General features: G+C 43.1%; 1 protein-coding gene across 2 annotated transcripts in view; it reads right to left on the bottom strand.

Annotated features, from left to right (window-relative positions):
* Wdr59 (WD repeat domain 59) overlaps positions 1-22,070 on the bottom strand; it is a 91,497-nt gene that overhangs the window by 61,827 nt on the left and 7,600 nt on the right. For both annotated transcript variants that reach the window (XM_005403454.2, XM_005403455.2), the window contains exons 2-3: positions 14,063-14,112; positions 5,206-5,341 (exon numbers count right to left, since the gene is read on the bottom strand). In XM_005403454.2, coding sequence (XP_005403511.1) covers positions 5,206-5,341; positions 14,063-14,112 — 186 coding nt within the window. The remainder of the gene's footprint in view (positions 1-5,205; positions 5,342-14,062; positions 14,113-22,070) is intronic.

Here is a 22,070-nt window from a genome sequence, read left to right as displayed (position 1 = left end):
GGGTCTCAAGCATGCTAAGGAAAATATTCCATCACTGAGCTACATGCTCAGCCCTTTTAAAAATCATCAAACCAAAATGACTTTTTAAAGGGCTGGTCATGTAGCTTAGTGATTCTGTATCATCTCTAATGTTTATTATTTTTTATTCTCTTTAATTGTTTGGTCAATTTTTCATCCTTACATCTGGTAATCTGAGCAACTTTGTTGAAGATAACAATATGTAATATAACAACCATTGTTAATTCCCTACCACCTTGTTTTGAAATTCTTTATCATTTTTATTGTTTTAGTGTTGCTTTGTTTCTGTCTTGGTTCTTGTTATTTTCTTTTCTTTTCCTTTAAAATAAAAAAAATCATCTTGTCTTTGGAGACAAGGTCTCCTTAAGTTGTCTGGACTGGCTTCTAATTTGTGATCATCCTGCCTCAGCCTCCTGAGTAGCTGGGATTACAGCTATGTGCCACCACACCTGACTTGAAGTGCATAAAGGTTAGTAACAGACTAAGAACAATGGCAGACTACTTAATAATTTTTGAGCTGAATATATAATAGACTGATTTTCATTTTAGCTGAGACAGACATACATATAAAGTTCTGAACTTTTATCCTGAAATGTCAGTTTCCAAATCTAAAATAGGTAAAGTTCTTATGAAAAGGTTAGGATTCAAAATGGGAAAAAATGGATTCCAATGGAAACAGAATGGAAACTAAAGTCCCTTATCTTGTAATAACATTCTCTACCATTTCCAGAGGGTCTCCTAGTCCCTGGCTATGTACCACTAGGCAACTTAACAAATACGACCCCTGACCTTTCCCACTACCCTGAACAGTAGGTGCCATCACCCATGTAATACATGAGCCAACCAAGGCTCGGCAGGTTGAAAGCCTTGCTCAAAAGCGTGTTCAGCCTAGGACTTGACCTCAGGTTTGCACAACTCTAAAGCTGTTACTCCTGAAAAAGGCTGCCTTCCAACCAAGAACAAGAAAAACACTGCCGGGCATGGTGGTGCACACCTCTAATCTCAGCACTCAGGAGGCCGAGATGGATTGCCATGCATTTGAAGCCAATTACAGACATGTAAGTACAATTCAAAATAATGTGCCACTTCACCCCCACTAGGTGCGGCTATGACTTAAATTTTAAAAACACAGACAATGACAAACTTTGGTAAGAATATGGAAAAAGTGGAACTCTTGCGCTTTACTGATGGGAATATAAAACAGTTTAGCCACCGTAGAAACAGTTTGGTAGTTCCTTCAAGAATTCAAACAGAGCTGGTTGAGGCATTATATGCTTGTAATCCCAGCTAGTTGGGAGGCTGAGGCAGAGCTATCAGAAGTTCAACCTCTGCCTGGAGCAACTCAGCAAGATGTTGTCTCAAAAATTAAAAAAATATTTTTTTAAAGGACCAGGGATATAGGTCAGGGGCAGAGCACTTGCCTAGCAGCTCCTAGGTTCAATCCCCCATAAACACAGAGTTACCTTGTGGCACTCTAAGCCCACTTCCCAGCGTCCACTCAGAAGAAATGAAAACAAGCACATCCACATATCATGTGTCCAGATCAGCACTATTCGTAACAGCCAACTAAAATGTCACTGGGTGGATAGAACATTCCACTATAAAGAGGAACAAAGTTCTGATACCTGCTATACTGTAGATGAACTCTCAAACATTAAGCTAAAATAAAAGGCCAGACACAAAAGCTCATCTATTAAAACACAACTCCATTTATGCAAAATATCCAGACTAAACCCAAAGAGACAGAAAGCAGGCTGGTGGTCTGTAGCAGGTAAAGGGGAGGCACTGCTTAATGGGGAGGGGTTTTCCTCTGGAGTGACAGAAATACTCTGGAACTAAACAGCACCCATGGTCTCACAGCATTCTGCATGTAGTAACGGACACTAAATTGTTGACTTTAAAAACGATTATAGTAATTTCCCATTAGACTTTGTTTTTGTGCTTTGGTTATCCATGGACATTTGTGGTCCAAAAATATTAAATGGAGAATTCTAGAAACACGTAATTTACAGGTTTTTAAATTGTACATTGTTCTGATGAGCATGAGCCTAGAAGGGGACTCACTGGTTTATCCAGCATATCCACAGTGTATACGCTGCCTGCATGTTAGTCACACAGGAACCACTACAGTTATGGGACTGACTACTGTGGTATCGCAGTGCCTAAGCTCAACTAACCCTTATTTTACTCAATAAAGGCTCCAAAGTAAAAGAGTAATCAAGCTGGCAACTCAGGTATGCCAAATTTTTTTTAATTAGAGAAAAATGTTGCAAAAGGGGTTGAGATTTCATGACTTAATAAAAGAAAAAAATTGTATGCTGAGGTTGCTAAGATCTATGAGTTACTGTTGACAGCTCTTACTATTTTTATCTATTTTTTTTTCGTTTTTTTGGTTTTTCTCCGGTACCGGGAACCGAACTCACGACCTTGCACTTGCCAGGCAGGCGCTTTGCCGCTGAGCTAAATCCCCAGCCCCTATTTTTATCTATCTATCTATCTATCTATCTATCTATCTATCTATCTACCTGTGGCAGCACTGGGGATTGAACCCACAGGTGCTGTAGCACTGAGTTACATCCTCAGACCTTTTTATTCTTTATTTTGAGAGTCTCACTAAGTTGTACATGCTGGGCTCAAACTTGTGATCCTCCTGCCACAGACTCCCAAATAGCTGAGATTATAGGTGTGGGGCCACTGCATCTGACTGCTGTTGGTCTCTTATTGTGCCTAACTCATCTGTTAAACTTTATCATACGTATTTATACATCATATATAGAGCTCAGAACCATCTACAGTTTGTGGCATCCACAGGGGACATTGGAATGTATTCCACACAGATAAATGTGGACCACTGTAATTGTTTGTTTTTTTTTTTTTTTTTTAAAAAAAGGCTGTCTTCCTACGGAAAAACCCCATTTGGGCCAAGTACTAAAGAGATAGCCTGAGTCAGCAGTTTCCAATCAGGGCCACTTTACCACCCAGAGGACATGTGACAATGCCTAGAGATACTGTGGTTATCACAAGAAGGGGAGATGCAACAGAGGACAGGACACACCAGACCAGGAATTCACAGGACACACCAGACCAGGCTAAGGCGCCAAGACTGATGTCAATAGTGCCCGAGTTGAAAAACTTGACTACATGAGCAGAGCTAAAGGGCAAAAGAGTTGTTACAGGGCCCAGAGCGACATGCCGACAAAACCACTATCCTCTTCACACAGAGGAAAGAGGCTGAGACTGGAAAAGCACTACACTGGCTTCCCTCCTCTTTCAGAATAGTCCTGAAAACCTGCTCTACCTCAGACATCTGTGGGTAAAGCCAGAGTCCGTTTCGGAAGTGACTGGAAGCGCAGGTCTTTGTTCCTTCTCAAGCTGACAACACGGCTCTGCTTCCTTTCACTCTGGTGCTCACCTTCCACACACTGCATCCCGCCAAGAACAGCGCAGTCCAGCCTAGCAAGAAGTTCCTTTTAAATACTCCCCTTCCAGCCAGTGTAAAAGGAGCAAAAGGCTTAGCTCTCTAATTGTTCTAGAAGAAAAGAATGATGATACAGAATCTGGAGGAAGATGACTGAGATGAGCTGGCCCAGAATCTTCTGGAGTTATAAATTTCTCAGAAGACCAAGTAAAACTTCTACATGTTTTCCTGGGAAAAAAATTTCACTTATAAATATTCACACTTAAAATTTGAGGTTAACTGATCTAACAAAACCTGATCAAGGAAAAATCCCTTCCTCTGAGCAGAGGTTATAGGGAGTCCTCTGCTCCCTCTAGAAATGATAAAGCCCGACCCCAGAACAGCTTCCTGTCATCCTCCTCAGAATAATTTTCAGGTTCAAATGCAAGTTTTAACACTTTTATGAATTTGATTAAAAAATTGGTTCGCTGGGCGTGGTGGCTCACGCCTGTAATCCCAGCACTCGGGAGGTTGAGGCAGGAGGATTGTTGTGAGTTTGAGGCCAGCCTGGGCTACACAGTGAGTTCAAGGCCCGCCTGAAGTGCACAGTGAGACCCTGTGTCAAAAAGACAAAAAAAAAAAAAAAAATTGTTTGGCGTGGTATATTATTTGTACTAAGAAATTGTATTATTTGCACTAAGAATTTGTACTAAGAATTTGTATTATTTGTACTAAGAAATAACTTGACCCAAAACACCTTTTATATTAGCATAAGGGTTTTTTGTTGTTGTTGTTTTTAATACCTGAAGATTAAAGGTATTTCTGTCATAAATAAAATTAGCTTGTCTTAAAACACATTCTTGGGTATTCTATTTATATATCTTCCATGCCTTGGACATTTTAAGGTTAATTCAAAATGGAATGTTTTAGAATATTCAAGAGAAGAAATAACTACTTTTAACACCAGCTTTTTAAGTTTCACTGAAGACTTTTGGTAAGGAATAACAGTATAGACAATGAGAGCATTAATAAAACTTTAAAGAAGTTCCTTTCTATAATATCTAAACTTTTTTTTTTTGGTCTTTTTGAGGCAGGGTCTCACTACGCAGTTCAGGCTGGCCTTGAGCTTACTTTGTAGCCCAGGCCGGCCTCAAACTCGCAGCAATTCTCCTGCCTCAGCCTGCAGAGTGCTGGGATTACAGGTGTGCGCCACCATGCCCGGCAATAATAACGAAAGTAGTCAATATCTACATTGAAACTAGTCATGGAAGGTCAGTGTTAACACTGGATATTTTGTGCTTTATATTTGCTATAATGTTCAAAACGCAGATAGAACATCTGATATTTGTGAACATGCTTTTATAAAATTCTAAGTTACTACACTTTCTTCATATGTTTTTATACTACCTCACATCACTGTAAGAAACTACTTGTGTATTAATAATTCCCTTAATAGGGTCATCTGTTCTTTGGGCACTGCAGTTACACTGCTGCTAATGAAAACCAATGCTCACCGCATGCAGAAATGAAGACACCTACCTGTTTCCCTTTCATAATCCAGATTCAGTCCCTAGAAATACAAGGCCCGACACAGATGGAACCAGCAAATGCACACATGCATGCACATACAAATATATAAACCTGCAGCTTGCCTCTGTCTTTCTCACAGAATCATACAAACCTCTTTCCTGACTGAGTAATGAGGATTATATTCTCTTCCTTACACAGGACGTAGACCTACCACGCCCAGATGACACATTTAAAAGATGACACTCCTTAAATGAACTCACCGAAGCTGCAAAATAGTGTGCAAAGCTGTCATGAGGATTCCACTGCACAGCTCCAATGTCCCACTTGCTCTGGCGAGAGATTTTGCGGTGACCTTCGAAAGGGGCATCCAGATTGACGATGTACAGGAATCTGCGGCTAGGAGAACAACACCAACACTGTGGCAATACAGCAATACAGTGCATTGGCATGAAGACAGAATGCGCATTTAGAATTCCACACGGTTGCAAGCAGTGCTCAGAAACAACCCGGGCATACACAACACTTACCTACTTTGAAAGGCAGGCAGCTCACAGGGTAACTCAAGTTGGTGGATAAATGAGAACAGGATCCCTGTGAGAGCCTCCCTTCAGAGCTGGCCCTCCCGGCCACATCCACTGTGAGTGTGTCTACTTTCCCTGTCCCAGACTATCCCAACACCTCAGCTAGGATCAGTTACCGCTTCCACACTACGCCCACAACCTGGTCTACACTTCCACTGCTGCATTTACTTCTACAGCAGGGCTACTGATGAATGCTAAGACTCTTGTCCAGTTCGACTGACTGGGACCATGTCTTCAATGAGTTATCTTCGTATGCCCCACACACTAGGCACAGCATTCTCCACTCACAAAATGTGTATTAAATTAAACACATTACTTATCACTAAGCCAAAATCCTGCAGAAAATCTCTAATTCCCCTGCAAGTCTATTCCTTGGAAACTAAATTTAATCTATCAGGAAGAGAAATAATAACATGGACAAAGGAATAATAAAACAAATAATAAGTGCCAATAATGTTCAAGGAGCCAACTAATATAAAGAATCTGAGCCAGGCATGGTGGCGCATGCTGTTAATCCCAGCATGTGGGAGGCTGAGGCAGGAAGACTGCAAGTTTGAGCCCGGTCTGAGCACTTTAGTGACTTATGGAGACTCTGTCTCAAAATAAAAAATTCAAAAAAGGTCTGGGGATATAGCTCAGTGTGACCCTGGGTTTAGGACCCCCCCACACACACACAATCTGAAAATAAGGATGCCCTATGTTTACCTATTTTCCTGTTATCTTAAATTACAAAAAAGGTCCTTAGTATATGAATCAATATCCCTGCAACCATCTATTATTGATTCTTCATTACAGAACATGTGGAACCTCTGGCTATCAGTGGGGACAGCTAGGCTCAAAACAAGATTAATAGTCCTTGTCCAGAAAAGCTAAAAGATAGCATGCAAAATGCTGATGGCAGCAGAAACTCTAAAAAGGGATGGTTAAGGGAGAAAAAGGATAACACAGGGAATATACAATTTCGCAAAACTTCTAAACATCCAAGAAAGTTACAACAGAACGAAGATCTAGAACCTCTGACCTCCTCCGAAAGATCACTTGCTCCTGTAGTGGGCAGCTTAGCATTTTCCCACAGAAAGAAAAACAGCAAGATACATATACAGCTACGAGCTATGCATGTGGGCTGCGTATCACTATGAGTTCAGAGATATCACACAGCAAATGTAGCATTGCACAAAGTGGGCACTTCAGGATGAATATGGCTGAAAGAACATATGTACTTGTCTTCATTCCCCTTGAAATCCCACTAAAATAAGAGTTTGAAAAAAGAGGAGAAAGAGAGGAGGGAGAGACAGGAAGGGAGGGAGGGACAAAAGGCAGAAAGAAGAAAGGGAGAAAAGGCAGGCAGGCAAGCCCACACAGGCAAAGACATGAGAAAGGCTAGGGATGTAGCTCAGTGGTTGAGCATTTGTTTAACATGTAAGAAGCCTTGGGTTAGAGCCTCAGCACTGCCAAACAGGGAGGGGGGTGGGATGAAAAGCAGATGGACAAAATGTAATTGACCTAGAGTCGAGAAAGCTAAATGAAGCCTGAGTGCTGGAGAGGGGAAGAGACTGAGAAGCAAGCTGACTCACACAGCGGGGCCCAGCACGGATAAGGGGTAGGGCTGGAGGGCAAACAACAGAACAGAACAAGCCTGGCAGAGCAGCTAAGAAGAGTGGTGTAAGGGCCTGCCACACCTCTTTTCACACAGGTGCAGTGCAGGTGCGTGGGACCGGGTAAGGTGCCGCGATCAAAAGGGGGTGCTGAGCCCTCAGCCTCTTCCCCTACTGAGCGCACACAATGCTCCCTTTTGTTCTTCAGACAAAGACTCTTCCAGTGAGAACACAAGCCCAAGAATAAAGAAAGCAAGCAAACCAACAAGGATAAGGCCCTGAGATAACGATCTTTGGACATCTGAAGACGCCTGCTTCCCACCTCATCTCCCTGCAGCGAGCTCCACCACCTGCCCACCACCTGCCCCCGGTGTTCACAGAGGTGTCCTCTTTACAGAAAGCCATGATCCTAGTCCCTGGAGGGAACCTGGAAGACATGGATCCACACAAGAAAAAGGGAAAAGGAACTCAAAGGAAACAGGGATAATGCAGGTGAAAAAAAAAAGCTTGGGATCAATATTCCAAGCTAGGAGTTAAAAGAAAAGACAACGTAAAGAACAGAGACTATTAAAATAATAGTTGAAATTTTTAAAAATCTGGAAAATTTCTGAAAATTAACATAGTTGCAATTTCAGAAAACTTGATAGGAGTGATGGAAATTAAAATTGAATCCTCCATGGCTCTAGTAGTGCATGTCTGTAATCCCAGGTATTCTGGAGGCCAAGGCAGGAGAATCACAAGTTAAAGAGTAGCCTGGACAAGTTACTGAGACCCTACCTGAAATAAAAGATAAAAATGGCCAGGGATGTAACTCAGTAGTAGAGAATTTCTAGGTTCAATCCCCAATGTCACAAAAACTAAATAAATAAAAGTATTAAAACCAAAAGGATGATAAGGCCAAAGAGAATACAGATAGGAAATTTATTTTTTCTTTCTTTCTTTTTTTTTTTGGTTTTTGTCCAGTACCAGGAATCGAACTTACAACCTTGCGCTTGCCAGATAGGCACTGTGCCGCTGAGCTAAATCCCTAGCCCCCAGATAGGAAATTTAATACTGTTTATTAACAGGTTAAAGACAATGCAGGAAAATTTCTCCCAACAAAAAGACACAAACATCTAGATTAGAAGGGCTTTCCAAGGCGCGAAAAAAATTCTGTGTCATAATCTGAACAGTGAATACATAGGGTACATATCTGTAAATTTAACTGTTCATTTCAGGTTAGAGTAATCTATACATTTATCACATACACTCTAAAATTCAATATAAGAAAATGAAATGGAATGCCACATACTTGTGTTGAAAAATAACATGGGTGTATATCTAAGAACACACCAGAAGAGAAGTACTTCCATGATTTCTAGTCACATAATTCCATTTCTCCTAAAATAGTAAAGGATGGTATTTTCCACATCAGTGAATGTGGGGAAATCGAACATTTGGGCCCCAGTCCCTCCAGGGCACTAAGAGCAATGATCCCTATTTTATGGGTCATTGTCTTGGTTACTTTTCTTTTGTTGCTGAGACAAAATATTCAACGTCCAAAGTTAAAGAGAAGTTTATTTAGCTCACAGTTTGTGGAAGTTTCAGTCCATACTCAGCTGGCTCCAAGGCAGAGTGGCACATGGCAGAGGGCAACAGTTCATGGTGGTGGAAAACAGCAAGAGCAGCAAGAGCAAAAAGGGAGGAGCAGACAGCAAGCCTCCTTCCCTCCCTTATATTGTATGCAGGCTATTTTTTTCACACCCATAATCACACCCACAATCCTAGCATTGGACCGTGAATCAATCATAAACTCTAAAAGTCTACCCTGTGCCTACATAAGGCTTTGGAGAGACGTGCAGATGCAAACCATAGCAGTGATTAATATAGCTATATGATACCAAGTACATATTATGCCTCTATTTCTTTATATGAAACAGTAATGTAAAGAAAAGGTGGGGGGGAGGGGCCCTTTGAGTATACAGATATAGACCAAAGCAATCACAGTAAAAATTTCACAAACTCTAGAGATAAAGATAGTATTCTAACACTTCCAAAAAGAAAACAGGTCACAAAGAGCCTAGAATCAGAATGGCATAGAACCTCTCTATAATAACTCCAAGAAAAAGGACCCCCAAATACAAATTCAACCAAATAATTGTTCTGTAGTTATACTAGAAAGAGGGAAAAGGTCAGGTAGATATGTAAGGACCTACAGAGCACAGCAAAAGTGCCAGACCCTCATCTTCTGTTGTGAGAAGTCAATTTACCATGGATGAGTCTTAAATATAGTGGTATGCCAGGTATGGTGGTGCACGCCTGTAATCCCAGCACTCAAGAGGCTGAGGCAGAGCTTCCTGCCTTGTAGGCTCCTGGAGGGAGGGTCCCGGGCGCACGGGGAGCCTCAGGTGGGGAGCGCCAGTCTTTGGACCAGCGGCTCACTCCCGGCCTCGTCATTCCCCGGAAGGAGGGCTTCTGGTGCACAGGGAGCCACGGGCGGGGAGCGCCGGTCTTCCAGCTGGCTAGCTTCCTGCCTCGTAGGCCCCCGGAGGGAGGGCCCCCGGTGCCCGGGAGGCCACAGGGCAGGGAGCGCTGGCCTTTGGGCTGGCCCCCAGCCTAACAGGCACCTGGGAGGAGGGGCTCTGGTGCACAGGAAGCCACACGGCGGTGAGCGCTGTTGCACGCCAGCCCTCAGGCTGGCCACTGCTGCTTCGTTGAGAACTACCATGACAAAGAGAAACATTGACACAATTGGCCCACCATGCACCAGCTGCAGATGCCCACCCATAGACGTGTCTGAATCATTCAAACATGGAGAAACCCCTGGGAATACATGCCATAAAACAGGTCATTCTTGCTCCTGCCATTGAGAACCAGAAAGGTCCAGAGTCAGCGGAGGAGCAGCTGCTGAACAAGGACTCGGAGAACATGAGAATACAGACTAAGCCCGAGGAGTCAGAGGTCCTGTGGACTGGGTTCATGAAAGCCGTTCGGAAGCTGTAAACCAGGAGGACCTTGCACAAAACCTGCTGAGACTCTCTGGAAGCCATTCTTGCCCTGACAGTACAGGCTGTGGTGCAGCTCTGGAGAGGTCTGCAGCAAGATTCCTGCTGCCTGTGCTGACAGTTGGGGAGAGGACACTAACTGGTTGTGGGGTCCCAAAGCAATGGGAAGCTGGAGAGAAAAAGCTACAAAGAATGGCTTTCACCCCAGATAGCTCACTTGAGATGTTAGTAAGAACTGCCTCCTCAGTATTCCTTAGCCATGATGAGGAGGAGGCCAAGGAGAGAAAACAAAGAGACCAAGAAAAAGCAGCTGCTTTTCCTGCACCACTAAGAGAAACAGATCCCAAGTCTGATTCCCGGGGCCCCCAGAAGAACTCGACAACTGCATTCATCTGCTACCACTGTTAAAAGCCAGGCCACCTCAAGAGGAACTGCCCTAAGAGGCCCCATGGGCCATGCCCTGGATGCAAAGGAGACCACTGGAGATCGGTCTGCCCTCTGAGGTGGAGGCCCCAGAGCTCAGACCCATGCCACCAGTTAGTCCAATAGGAATGAGAGGGCTTGGGGCATGCTCTGCCTTCTCCCTCTGGCCAGACCGTCATCTCCATCGAGGAGTCCTGGGTAATCATGACTAAGGAGGAACAAGAAAACAGCCTGTTGCTAGTCACAGGTGCAAGTCTCTCGGTCCTTCTTTTCAATCCTGGCCTTCCTTCCAGCCGTCATACCTCAGTGAAAGGAGTCACTGGTGAGGAGGAAATATGCTATTTTTGACAACCCTTAGGCTGTAACTACTTGTTAGATCCTTCTTGCATATCTCTGTCTTCCTGAGAAACCACTTTGAAGATACCACCATGTATTACAGCAGCCACTGATATTTTCCTACTAATCTATCCATAACTGTGTAAAGTTTGTAATGTTCCTATCCTATTTCATAAATGGATGTATGTTTATTATTATGTGTTTCCTACAACAACCATTGAGAATAGTTAATGATATTTCAATAGGTCACTCATGTATAGCTCTATTTATTTTCTTTAGAAGCCACTTTGAAGATACCAAAGTATAGTACAACAACTCTTGATAATCTCCTACCTCTTTTGTCTCTCACTATTATTTGTCTATTTGTTTTCCTGAGAAACTATTTTGTAGATAACAATATGTAAAACAATAACCATTGATAATTTCCTACCATTTTGTCTGTAATTTGGTAAGTCCCTCCTATTATTATGTTATCCTTCTTTTACTCTTTAAAAAAAAAAAAAAAAAAGAGGCTGAGGCAGAAGGATCATTGTGAGTTCAAGACCAGCCTGGGCTACAAAGTGAGCTCAAGGCCAGCCTGAACTGCATAGTGAGACCCTGTCTCAAAAAATAAATAAATAAATAAATAAAGTGGTATATGAGTCCAAATATAGTGGTATATTTGGAAAAAATGGAGACAATCAAAAGACAGAGTTAAATGTTATGACTTAGATCTCATATATTCTGAAGTGGGGTTCCTGGAAGGGTATTGAATCTTGGGGGCACTACACTCCTCAGTGGGTCCACCCATTAATGAGTTTACAAGTGAATGTGCTGTTAGGAGGTGGAATCTGATTGGAAGTGGGTCACTGGGGGCATGATCTGGAAGGGGGTATTCTTCTCCTTAGCTCTTCCCTTCTCTCTGTTTCCTGGCTGCCATGGGCTGAGCAACCCTCCTCTGACAGGCCCTTTCACCATGCTGCTTCTGCCTGCGAGCTGGGCTACCATGGACTGAATCCACTGAAACTGTAAGCCAAAATAAATCTCTCCTCCTTTAAGTTGTGGATGTCAAGCATTTTGTCCCAGTGACAGGAAAGTGATTAATATATATACCACTAGGAAAAATAGAGACAATTAAAGAGTATTAAATGACTGCTTCTGGGATCAGAGGTGGGGTGTTATGCCTTATGTCTAGATGTCTCCCTAAAGCTCCATAGGGTCATAGGAAGGACTTTGCAGAGGTGGCTGGATCTGGAGTATGTGATGCTGGGATTAAGAATGTGTGATTGGTAAATTAGCCCACTGATTGGTTTGGCACAGATCTGGGTGTGGATATGGGAAGGCCCACCCTGGATGTGGGTGCTACCCACCCTAAGGGCCTGTAGCTTGTATAGAACATAAGAGACAGAAAGAATACTGCTGTCCTTACTTGCTACTTGTTGCTTTTGCTGTATCCTGCCTTCCATCTTCTACTCTGTTTTTCCTCCTCTTTGATGCCCCTCTGCCATGCCACCCTGCCCTGCAGCCAGCCAACTATGGACTGAAATTTCTACAAATGGTGAGCTGAAATAAACCTTCCCTCCTTTCACTTTAGGTTTTGGGTATTTTGTCTCAGCAATGAGAAAAGTAAAAGTGAGGTAGAGGCTGCTGTTTTACAACACAGGCCAAGAACTGCTCCTCAACTTTTAAACTATGTACAGATATTTCCGTGATTTTTAAAAAGTGCGATAGCTGGGCATGATTGTACGTGCCTGTGATCCCAGCACTCAGGAGGCTGAGGCAAGAGGAATGCTGTGAGTTAAAGGCCAGCCTGGGCTACATAGTGAGTTCAAGGCCAGCCTGAACTGCAGAGAGAGATCCTGTCTCAAAAAAAAAAAAGAAGTGCTTCAAAAAGTGAAAAGGAAGTTAATAATGTTATATACCAAAAGCTACTGAATTGTATATTTTAAATGAGTGAACTGTATGGTATTTTAATTGTATGTCAATAAACCTTTTTTTAAACAAAAAAGTGACCAGAAAACTAGAATCAAAAGTCAGAAATACCAATATTTCCTTATGTATGTATACAATAATGATACAAGAAAATAATATTAATTCATATCTCTGGGGAGGTAGTCACAGAAAGGAGGGAAATCTACTTTCCATTGTATATTCTTCTAAATTATTTAAATGTTTGCCATGTACATGTGCTTTTTTAAAAGGTAAATTAGCTGGGCATGGTGGTACACACCTATAATCTCATCAGTGGGGAAGCTGAAGCAGGATGATTGATCTAAATTTGAGGCCAGCCTGGGCTACATGGTGACTCCAAGGCCAGCCTGAACTATATAGCAAGACCCTATCTTGACACTCCCTGCCAAAAAAAGTAAATTAAAACACAATTTCAAAATAAAATAATGCAGCTAATACAAAGAAACACTTTCACTGATTTGCAAATGGGTTCATAAACACACTAAGTTAAATGAAAATCCAAAGCACTATGGAAGGGACGTATGGCCCTGCCCATTAAATTTTATTGTGGTACAATAATAGCGAAGGTAGAGATGGCCCTTGATTGCCAGAATAATGTAATTTTTTGAGTTAGAAAGCACTACAGAAAACTATGCCGTTCAAATCCTTCTGGATGAAATCTAGTTTTTGTTTTTGTTTTTTTTTTTTAACCAGGGTCTCACTATGTAGTTCAGGCTGACCTGGAACTCACTATGTAACAAAGACTGGCCTTGAACCCACAGCAGACATCTTGCCTCAGCCTCCTGAGTGCAGGGATTACAGGTGTGCCCTACCATGCCCAGCCAAAATCAAATTTTTCCATGAAAGATCCAAAGTCTCTTTAAGGTCAACTGAATAACTGGCCAGGGGCTCATTATTTAGTGAAACTGCCAAGCTAGAACCCAGATCCCCTTAACCCTAGTAACTACCTGCTTGACCACACCAGACTGCTTCCTTTAAGAATCTGTGCAGAAAACAGAAAATTGCAATTTCAAGACCAAACTACCAGTTGCTAAAATGTCAAAGGACTGGTACTGCATACCTGTTAGGGCAGAGACAAAAACAAACTACAAAAAATCCCTACAAGTGCCCTTGCAGTCACTGTGATGTGAGTTCTAAACTCTATCACTGTACCTGTTAAATACATGGATATTTTCCAATTTTTCAGCAACCTGACTTGCAGTTTGTTCCCCAGAAATTGTAGCAGACCATGTGTGAAAGCTCACTTACCCAGAAAGCACTGCATGCTGCCCCAGACAGTCCACAGACATGGCAGTCGCCTGTGAGAGAGAACACAGGGTCAGTGCTGCTGGCGAGCCCAGCCAGGGTGCAGAAAACCGAAGTTCCTCTCGCTCTTCCTTGCCCCGCATCCAAGAAGTCCCCAGTTAGCCAGCATTGATATCACAGTTCCTTACAGTGGACACTTTCAGACTTCCCTAGTTCCCACCCAAATCTCACATCCAGACAACAGAGCAGTTACATCTGTTACCCCTACATAAAGGCCAAGCCGGCACACAATAAACTGAGGAGACAAAAGTTCTAGAGCCCTCAGGGAGTCTGAGCAGCACAGAGCGACCAACAGCTCGTACACACAGAGCCTTCTCAGAGGGGAAGGGGACACTGCCCCCATACACACACCCATGCCAAAGGGTGTGGGGCACTCCTTAGGCCATTCAGCACCTGGCATTATTTGCTATACCCAAGGTTTTACCGTACTTTTGCATGCTTCTCACATGCAATGCAAAATCTCTAGCACATTTCCCAGGTCTCTAAATTCCTGGTAAACACCATCATTTCAGGATCCAATATCTAATTCCCAAAAGACTGCACTGGCTGGGTGTGGTGCACACACCTGCAATCCCAGCACTCGGGAGGCTAGGGCAGGAGGATCACCGTGAGTTCAAGGCCAGCCTGGGCTACACAGTGAGTTCAAAGCTAGCCTAAATTACATAGAGACTCTGCCTCAAAAATAAACAAACAAACAAACAAACAAACCCCTCAAAGACTGCACTGGACCCAATGAATCTGCATTCAGGCTGAAACAAAAGGTTCATTTTAATCCTGGCAGTTATAGCCCTAAGTTCTCTTATTTGGACAAGTTCAAATCCTATGTCACTCTTGTGGCTTTACCATGAAACAGTTTGTCCCACTGTCTGGTTACTCAGTGTTAAAATTCTTTCCAATAGAGCACAGAAAAACTCATTTTGTAGAGGCTGCCACAATCACAATTACAGTCACGCACAGTAAACAGAAATCTCCCTCTCCCTCTCCCTCTCCCTCCCCCTCACTGCCCTTACTAATGGGCTTGTCATACTTGTCCACCCACCCTCCAGAAACATGTCAAAGGTAATACTGGAGACAAGAAGCCAGAGTGCTCTTACAGTAGGCTGAAAAGTGATTAATATGCATCCTTCATGAAACCAGAGTCACGAGCAGAGAAAAGCCCAGCTGGAAAGGCAGGCTGTGAAATGAGATGCCATTTCCAGAACTTCACTGTGTCATTTATAGATTAACGTTATGAAGGAGGGCAAGATGGGGGTGGACATGGTGGTCCAGGCCTGTAATCCCAACATCCTGGGAGCTGAAGCAAAGGATTCCAAATTCGTGCCTTGCCTGCGCAACTTAGTAAAACCTGTCTCAAAAATTTGTTTAAAAGGGCTAGGGACACAGCTCAGTGTAAAGGCCCTAGGTTCAATGCCCAGTACTGCAAAGGAAGGAAGAAAGGAAGGAAGGAAGGCAGGGAGGGAGACTGGGAGGGTGGGAGGTTCTTCTAAAGAGACAATGTAATCTCTAGATGCCAGGTGGTAGGCAGAATCCTAAAATGCAGCCCAGGACTCCAGGCCTTTGGTGTACACACACCTTTCCCTGACATTCAACTCTAATAAAGATGAATCCAAGTACTACTGTGAAGGAATCTCACTGACGTAATTAAGATCCCAAATCAACTGGCTTAAGACAGAGAAACCTGAAACATCCCAACTGTCCACTGATGGAAGGTAAACAAAATATGTGTAGACATACAATGGAATTCCATTCAGCCTTTGAAAGGAAAGAAATCCCACAAGTGCTCTGACACAAACGCACCTTAACACAGTATGCGAAGTGAAACACATCAGACAAATATTGCATCTCCACCTAAATAAAGCAGGCAAGTTCAGAGAAACAGAAAGTAGAGTTGAGAATGCAGGAGGCCAGGTAGGGAGAGTGGAGAATGGGGAGTTACTGTTTGATGGGTAGAGACTTCCTGTTTGGGATGATGAAAAGTTCTCAGGGGAAACGGAGGACTGAGAGACCTAATCTTTTTTTTTAAATTAATTTTACTGGTACATTTTAGATATACATAATGGTAGCATTCATCATAGGGAATTTGTACCTGTACATGACAGATCTTGCTGCTGCTTTTTTTCCCCATTTCCCTCGCCTCCCTTCAACACCTCTTCCCCTCCTTATTTACAAAGCTTTGTTTGCATTTTTCCCTTCCATTCTCTTTTTTCTCCTTTTCCCTTCCTTCCTTTCCCCTCCCCCACTCCCTAGTACCCCTCCCATCTGAACTCTTCCTACTTCACAACATTTATTATAGATTTTAGTCCTCATTGACACTTTCAGTTTCTCATACCAGAGAAACTAGGTGATAATGAACATGTGTGTCTGATTTATTTCACTCAAGAGTATGGGAGGCCTAATCTTCTCAACCACTTAAATCTAGGTCTAGAAGTCAAGAATTGGGAGATTCACCATTCGGAGGGATTCACCATGAGATTCCCCACTGCTATCTGTAAGTATAGAGGGGACACTTGGCCTGCACCTGAGTGGCCTCTGGGGGTGGAGAGCAAGCCCTCAGCCAACTGTGACAACCAGCAAAAAACAGCTCAGTCCCACAACCCCGGGGAACTGGACTTAGCCAACCACCCAGAAGTGGATTCTTCTCAAGTGAAACTTCCAGGAGAGAATGCAGCGGGTGCTTCCTTGATTCCATCCTGTGAGACACTGAGCAGTGCCTGGCCTTCTGACCTACAGAACTATGACCTAATAAATGGGTGTAGTTTTAAGATGCTAAGCTTGTGGTGTACCGTGATAGACTACTAATAAAGCAGGACCTGGCAATGGCCCAAAAAAGTCATGCTCTTTGATTTAGTAATTCCAACTCCAGAATCTAAGCAAGATACAGCAAAAGTTGTAGGCACAAAGCTCCTTATCTCATGCTATCAGCAAATTATGTATTACTATATGATGGAATATTCTGGAAGTATTTTTATTTTTTTGTTTTTGTTTTTGTTTTTTTATACCGGGAATCAAACTCAGGACCTTATGCTTGCCAGGCAGGCACTTATGCCACTGAGCTATATCCCCGGCTCTGGAAGTATTTTTAAAATGACGTACATTTTTAAAATGATACGAACTGGGCATGGTGGTGCAGACCTGTAATCCCAGCACTCTGAGAGGCTGAGCCAGGAGGATCACAAGTTCAGTTTAGCATGTCTTCGTGATTCAGCAAGACCTTGACTCAAAAAAATAAAAAGTAAAAAAGAGCTGGGGATGTAGGTGAGGGTGGTGATTTGTGGGGACAGAGTCTAGCATCTAAGGCCTCATACTCTCAGGGCACCAGACAGGCAATGGCTGAGAGATCCTAACAGGTAATTTACGAATGATGTGATTGTGGGATTCCTATTTGCTCCCACACTAAGATAAGAAGGCAACCTATATCACAGTGACTAAGAGAATTTCTTTTAGTCAGTAGGAAGGAGCTTTCTGCAGCTTACAAACAAGCTAGAAAAGTAAATGAAAGTGGTACTGTATACCCTACTATGGACTAAAACTTAAATGGGTTACTTATAAACATATTCTTAGCTGGGTGTGATGGCATACACCTCCAATTTCAGCTATTTAGGAGCTGAAGCAGAAGGATGGCAAGTTTGAAGCCAGCCCAGGCAATTTAGCAAGACTCTGTCTCAAAATAAAAGATAAAAAGGTGCCATGTGTGGTGGTGCGCGTCTGTAATGCCAGCACTCGGGAGGCTGAGGCAGGAGGATCACCACAAGTTCAAGGCCAGTGTGGGCTACACAAAGACTTCAAGGCCAGCCTGAACTACGTAGTCAGACCCTGTCTCAAAAAACTAACTAAACATATAAATAAAGAAAACAGAAATAGGTCTAGGGGTGTAGCTCAGTGGTACAGTGCCCCTGGGTTTGATCTTCAGTATGGGTATCACATCTTTTTTTTAATTTTCATATTTATGAGTACAAGTTTGCAGTACACAATGATTACATTCATTGGAGAGTTGGTACACACACATAACACATCTCAAATCTTTTTTTTCACCCCCCTCATCTCTTGGGGAGGAGATACCACTTCTACTACTTATCAGGCATACAATAAAAAAAAAGATCCAGCAAAAGTGCCATTAACCTCTTGGACCGTTAAGATGTGTGCTGTTTAGTAGTTATTATACTTGAGGTTATGACAGAATCAGATGTCACTGTACTCCTTCAAACCCCAGGCTTCTGTGCTAGGCCTCTGGGGCTCCTCCTAACTTTGGACACTCTTTCCTAGTCCTTCCCTGACGGGGCCATTTTTCCCATCCCTGCCTTGCGTTGGGCCTCGTCAGGCCTCACCTGCTTGGGTCCCCAGACTACCAGCAGCCTTGCTCCCTGAGCCTGGTTGCTTGCCTGCATCCCCAGCCTGCCTCTCTCCCCAGTCTGCAGTGTTAAGTATCACATCCTTAGCATAACAGCAGAGAACACTTCCGGCCTCTATGCTGTTCCCGCTGCTCCTGTCCACAGCCCATGTGTACCTCTCCTCTCCCCAACCTGTTCCAAAGCCCCAGCCATCCCCAACTCTCTAGTCTGAATTCCTTCCAGCCCTCCAAACTCAGCCACCTCTCCCACACCTCCCGACCCTCACACCAGAGGCTTCCTCTCCCTAGAAGCCATTCTCTAGCCACTCTGCATCTGGCCAACTCCTTGTCTTTCGGGATTCAGTGCAAACTCTTGTAAAAAACGTTTTCTGAATCAGCCTCTCACACACATATACCGTGAGTCAGCTGTGTCTTTTCTGTGCTTCCAGGGCTTCTCTCTACACAGCACTTATGATATTACAGTAGTATCTGTTTATTCAGACAGCTCCTCCTCTAGATTGCAATTTCCTTGAGGGTAAAATCAATTCGTTAGGACATGGTAGGCATTCAGTAAGCACCTACTACTGCAGGCGACATAGGGGTCTTTAAAAGCTTATGCTCGTTGGACACAGGAAACTACATCTGCAATCCCAGCACTCCTAGCACTGGGGAGACTGAGGCAGGAGGATCATAAGTTCAAGAACACCCCGGGCTATACAGGAAGTAGAAACACAGCCTGGACTACACAGTGAGACTCCATCTCAAAAACAAACCAACCACAAAAATGTGTACACAGATTTTCAGAGCAACATTATTCATAACACTCCAAAAGTGGAAACAACTCTATGTCCAACAATTGATGAATGAATAAAATATAGCATGTCCATATAACACAACACTATTTGACTATAAAAAGAAACGAAGCTCTGATACAGGGTACAATATGGATGAATCTTGAAAACAACTAATGAAAGGAATAGGTCACAAATCTACATGTCATATGAATCCATGTACATAAAGTGCCCAGAGTAGGCAAATCTATAGAGGCAGAAAGTAGGTGGTTAGTGTTGCCTAAGGCGGGGGGCCAGGGGACTAACAGGTGCTGAGTAAAGGGTATAGGGTTTTGAACTGAGTGATGATCCTGTTCTGAAAACGACTGCAATGATGACGCACACTGTGAATACATTAAAGCCAATTCTGGTATGCTTTAAACAGGTAGATTGTATGGTATGTGAATTATAGCTCAAAGCAGCTGTTAAAATAAGCTGTGTAGTTCAGACTACCCTCAAACTCATTATGTAGCCCAGGCTGGCCTCAAACTTGTGACAATCCTCTTGCCTTGGCCTCCCGAGTGCTGGGATTACAGGTGTGTGCCACCACGCCTGGCTAACATTTTTATCCCTAAAAAACAGCAGATAATTATAATACTGTACTTTATAATTGTCAAATCACACTAGACTTAGATTGTGTTACAAACCCGCTGTGGATTTACAATTAAATTTTAGCACAAACACAAATGGTTCTGTTAGAAAGCTGACCTCTCAGACAATTCATCATAGAGCTTCATAGGAGTTATCTTTCTACCCTGATTCAAATGCAAAGGAAGCCTTGTGGTAGAGAAGATTTGCTATCTACAAAATAAAATCTAGAATCTGTTTAATTGAAGAGACTTGGGAAGAAATCAACACTTGCTCTTTCAAATCCAGCTGAATAAGAAAGGACTGTTCAAAACAAAAGCACCCTGCCTGCTCATCCTTCACATGATGCAAAGCAGTAACATCCAATCAAGGCAAATCAGAGCTGGGTCAGTTCCTCTGGTATCAGCTTGTCACAGGCCTGAGCACAGACTTGAATGCAGGCATTATCAGATTTCATAGACTAAAGCCACAAGCTGAAACCCATTGATATAAAAAGGATCAGACCATTTCAGATGATGAGATCCAATCTCTATTTAAATTAGAGAGACAGATACTGCTGCCAAAGCTGTTTTTGAGCCATCCCTGTCTAACGCTTACTACAAACTGTCTGTCACGGCTCTTGTTCACACACTCAACAAGATGTGTGCTGCTTGGGAAGTTCCCCCTTTAAAATGTGAGCACTCTCACCTCCTCCCAAATGAATCTGACACATACTGGGGATGACTGGATAAATCATCACATCTTTGTGGAGCTCAGGTTCCTCATCTGTAAAATAAGGTAAATGAGGTATCTTCTAAAAAAATCCTCTCACTGGGCATGGTGGCACACACCTGTAATCCCAGCACTTGAGAGGCTGAGGCAGGAGGATCACCATGAGTTTACAGCCAGCCTGAGCTATACAGTCAGTTCAAGGTTAGCCTGCACCACCAAAAAAAAAAAAAAAAAAAAAAATAAAAAAAAAAAAAAAAAAAAAAATCAAGAATTAAGAAAAAAAAAAGGTCTCTCAGTTTCATCAGTCTATTTTTTTTTTTTGGTACCGGGAATCGAACTCAGGACTTTCCAATTGCCAGGCAGGCGCTTATGCCACTGAACTATATTCCTGGCACTCATCAGTCTGTTCTGAGAGGCCATATTTGTTGTTCCCTGGGATCAGTTTTCTAATATAATAATAACAAATTAATATATGCTTAACATATCCTGACCACTGTGCTAAGTGATATACACTGACATTCTCATTTTTTAAAATTTTTTTTGTTTTTTTAAAGAAGAAAAAAACAAAATTTCAAAACAATATAATAGGGTAACAATGGTTAATACATCGCGTATTGTTGCCTTTAGTTACTCAGAACACAAGATGCCAGCATTTGACATTCTCACTTAATCCCTACAAGAACTCTGTCAAGCTGTGGGCAGAAGAAGCAGGCACAGGAGGCCTGAGGCTGCTCTCGAAGAGGCCTCTCAGGGGTGGCTCACAGCAGCTTTAAGATCCGAGGACTTGGATTCTGGAAGTGTTCCCACCAGTCCCTGCCTCAGCAGGGGGCTCACTGCACTTCCCCGGTGTGGACAAGCAACACCACCACCTGCTTTCCTTCTGCGAGTCTGGGGCTTGGGTCTGTGACAGGGCCCCAAAACACCTGGGGCACTGGGTCCCTAATGAGCTTCCCTAACACAAGTTGTGTACGCTGATGCTGTAGAAATCAAGCACGTCCTGCGTGTCTCCACTGGAGAGGACTCTGAGGAGCTGCGCCTGGTTTTCTCCACACCTCACCCTCATGGCCTTTGTCCTGGGATTTTTGCTGTATGTCCTTTAACTATAATAAATCATAACTGTGAATACAACTGTGAATCTTCCCAAGGAACCATCATCCTGGGGTAACCTGGGGAGCCCCACAAGGTAGGTACTAGTGTTAGCCTTGTTTTATGGGTGAAGAAACCAAAGCTTAGGAAGAAAGCAAGTCAGCCACAATCACATGGCAGAAAGGTGCCATTCCCGGATCCTGACACAGACACTCTAGGCCCAACCCTCAGCCTCTGTGCACTCTTCCCCATCCATCACTGCATCTTCACATTGTTTCCTAGAAAACAAATAACTGCCCACATTCGTATCTTAATAGTTACTTCCAAAACTGAGCCTAATGGTGTACATCTGTGATCCTAGCATCTGGGAGGCTAACGCAAGAAGATACTGAGTTTAAGGCCAGCCTGG

This window comes from Chinchilla lanigera, unplaced genomic scaffold (assembly GCF_000276665.1).
Source record: "Chinchilla lanigera isolate Chin_1 unplaced genomic scaffold, ChiLan1.0 scaffold00083, whole genome shotgun sequence".
NCBI lineage: Eukaryota > Metazoa > Chordata > Mammalia > Rodentia > Chinchillidae > Chinchilla > Chinchilla lanigera.
The sequence above is the reverse complement of the archived record's forward strand: the minus strand, read 5'-3'. Positions and strand labels throughout refer to the sequence as shown.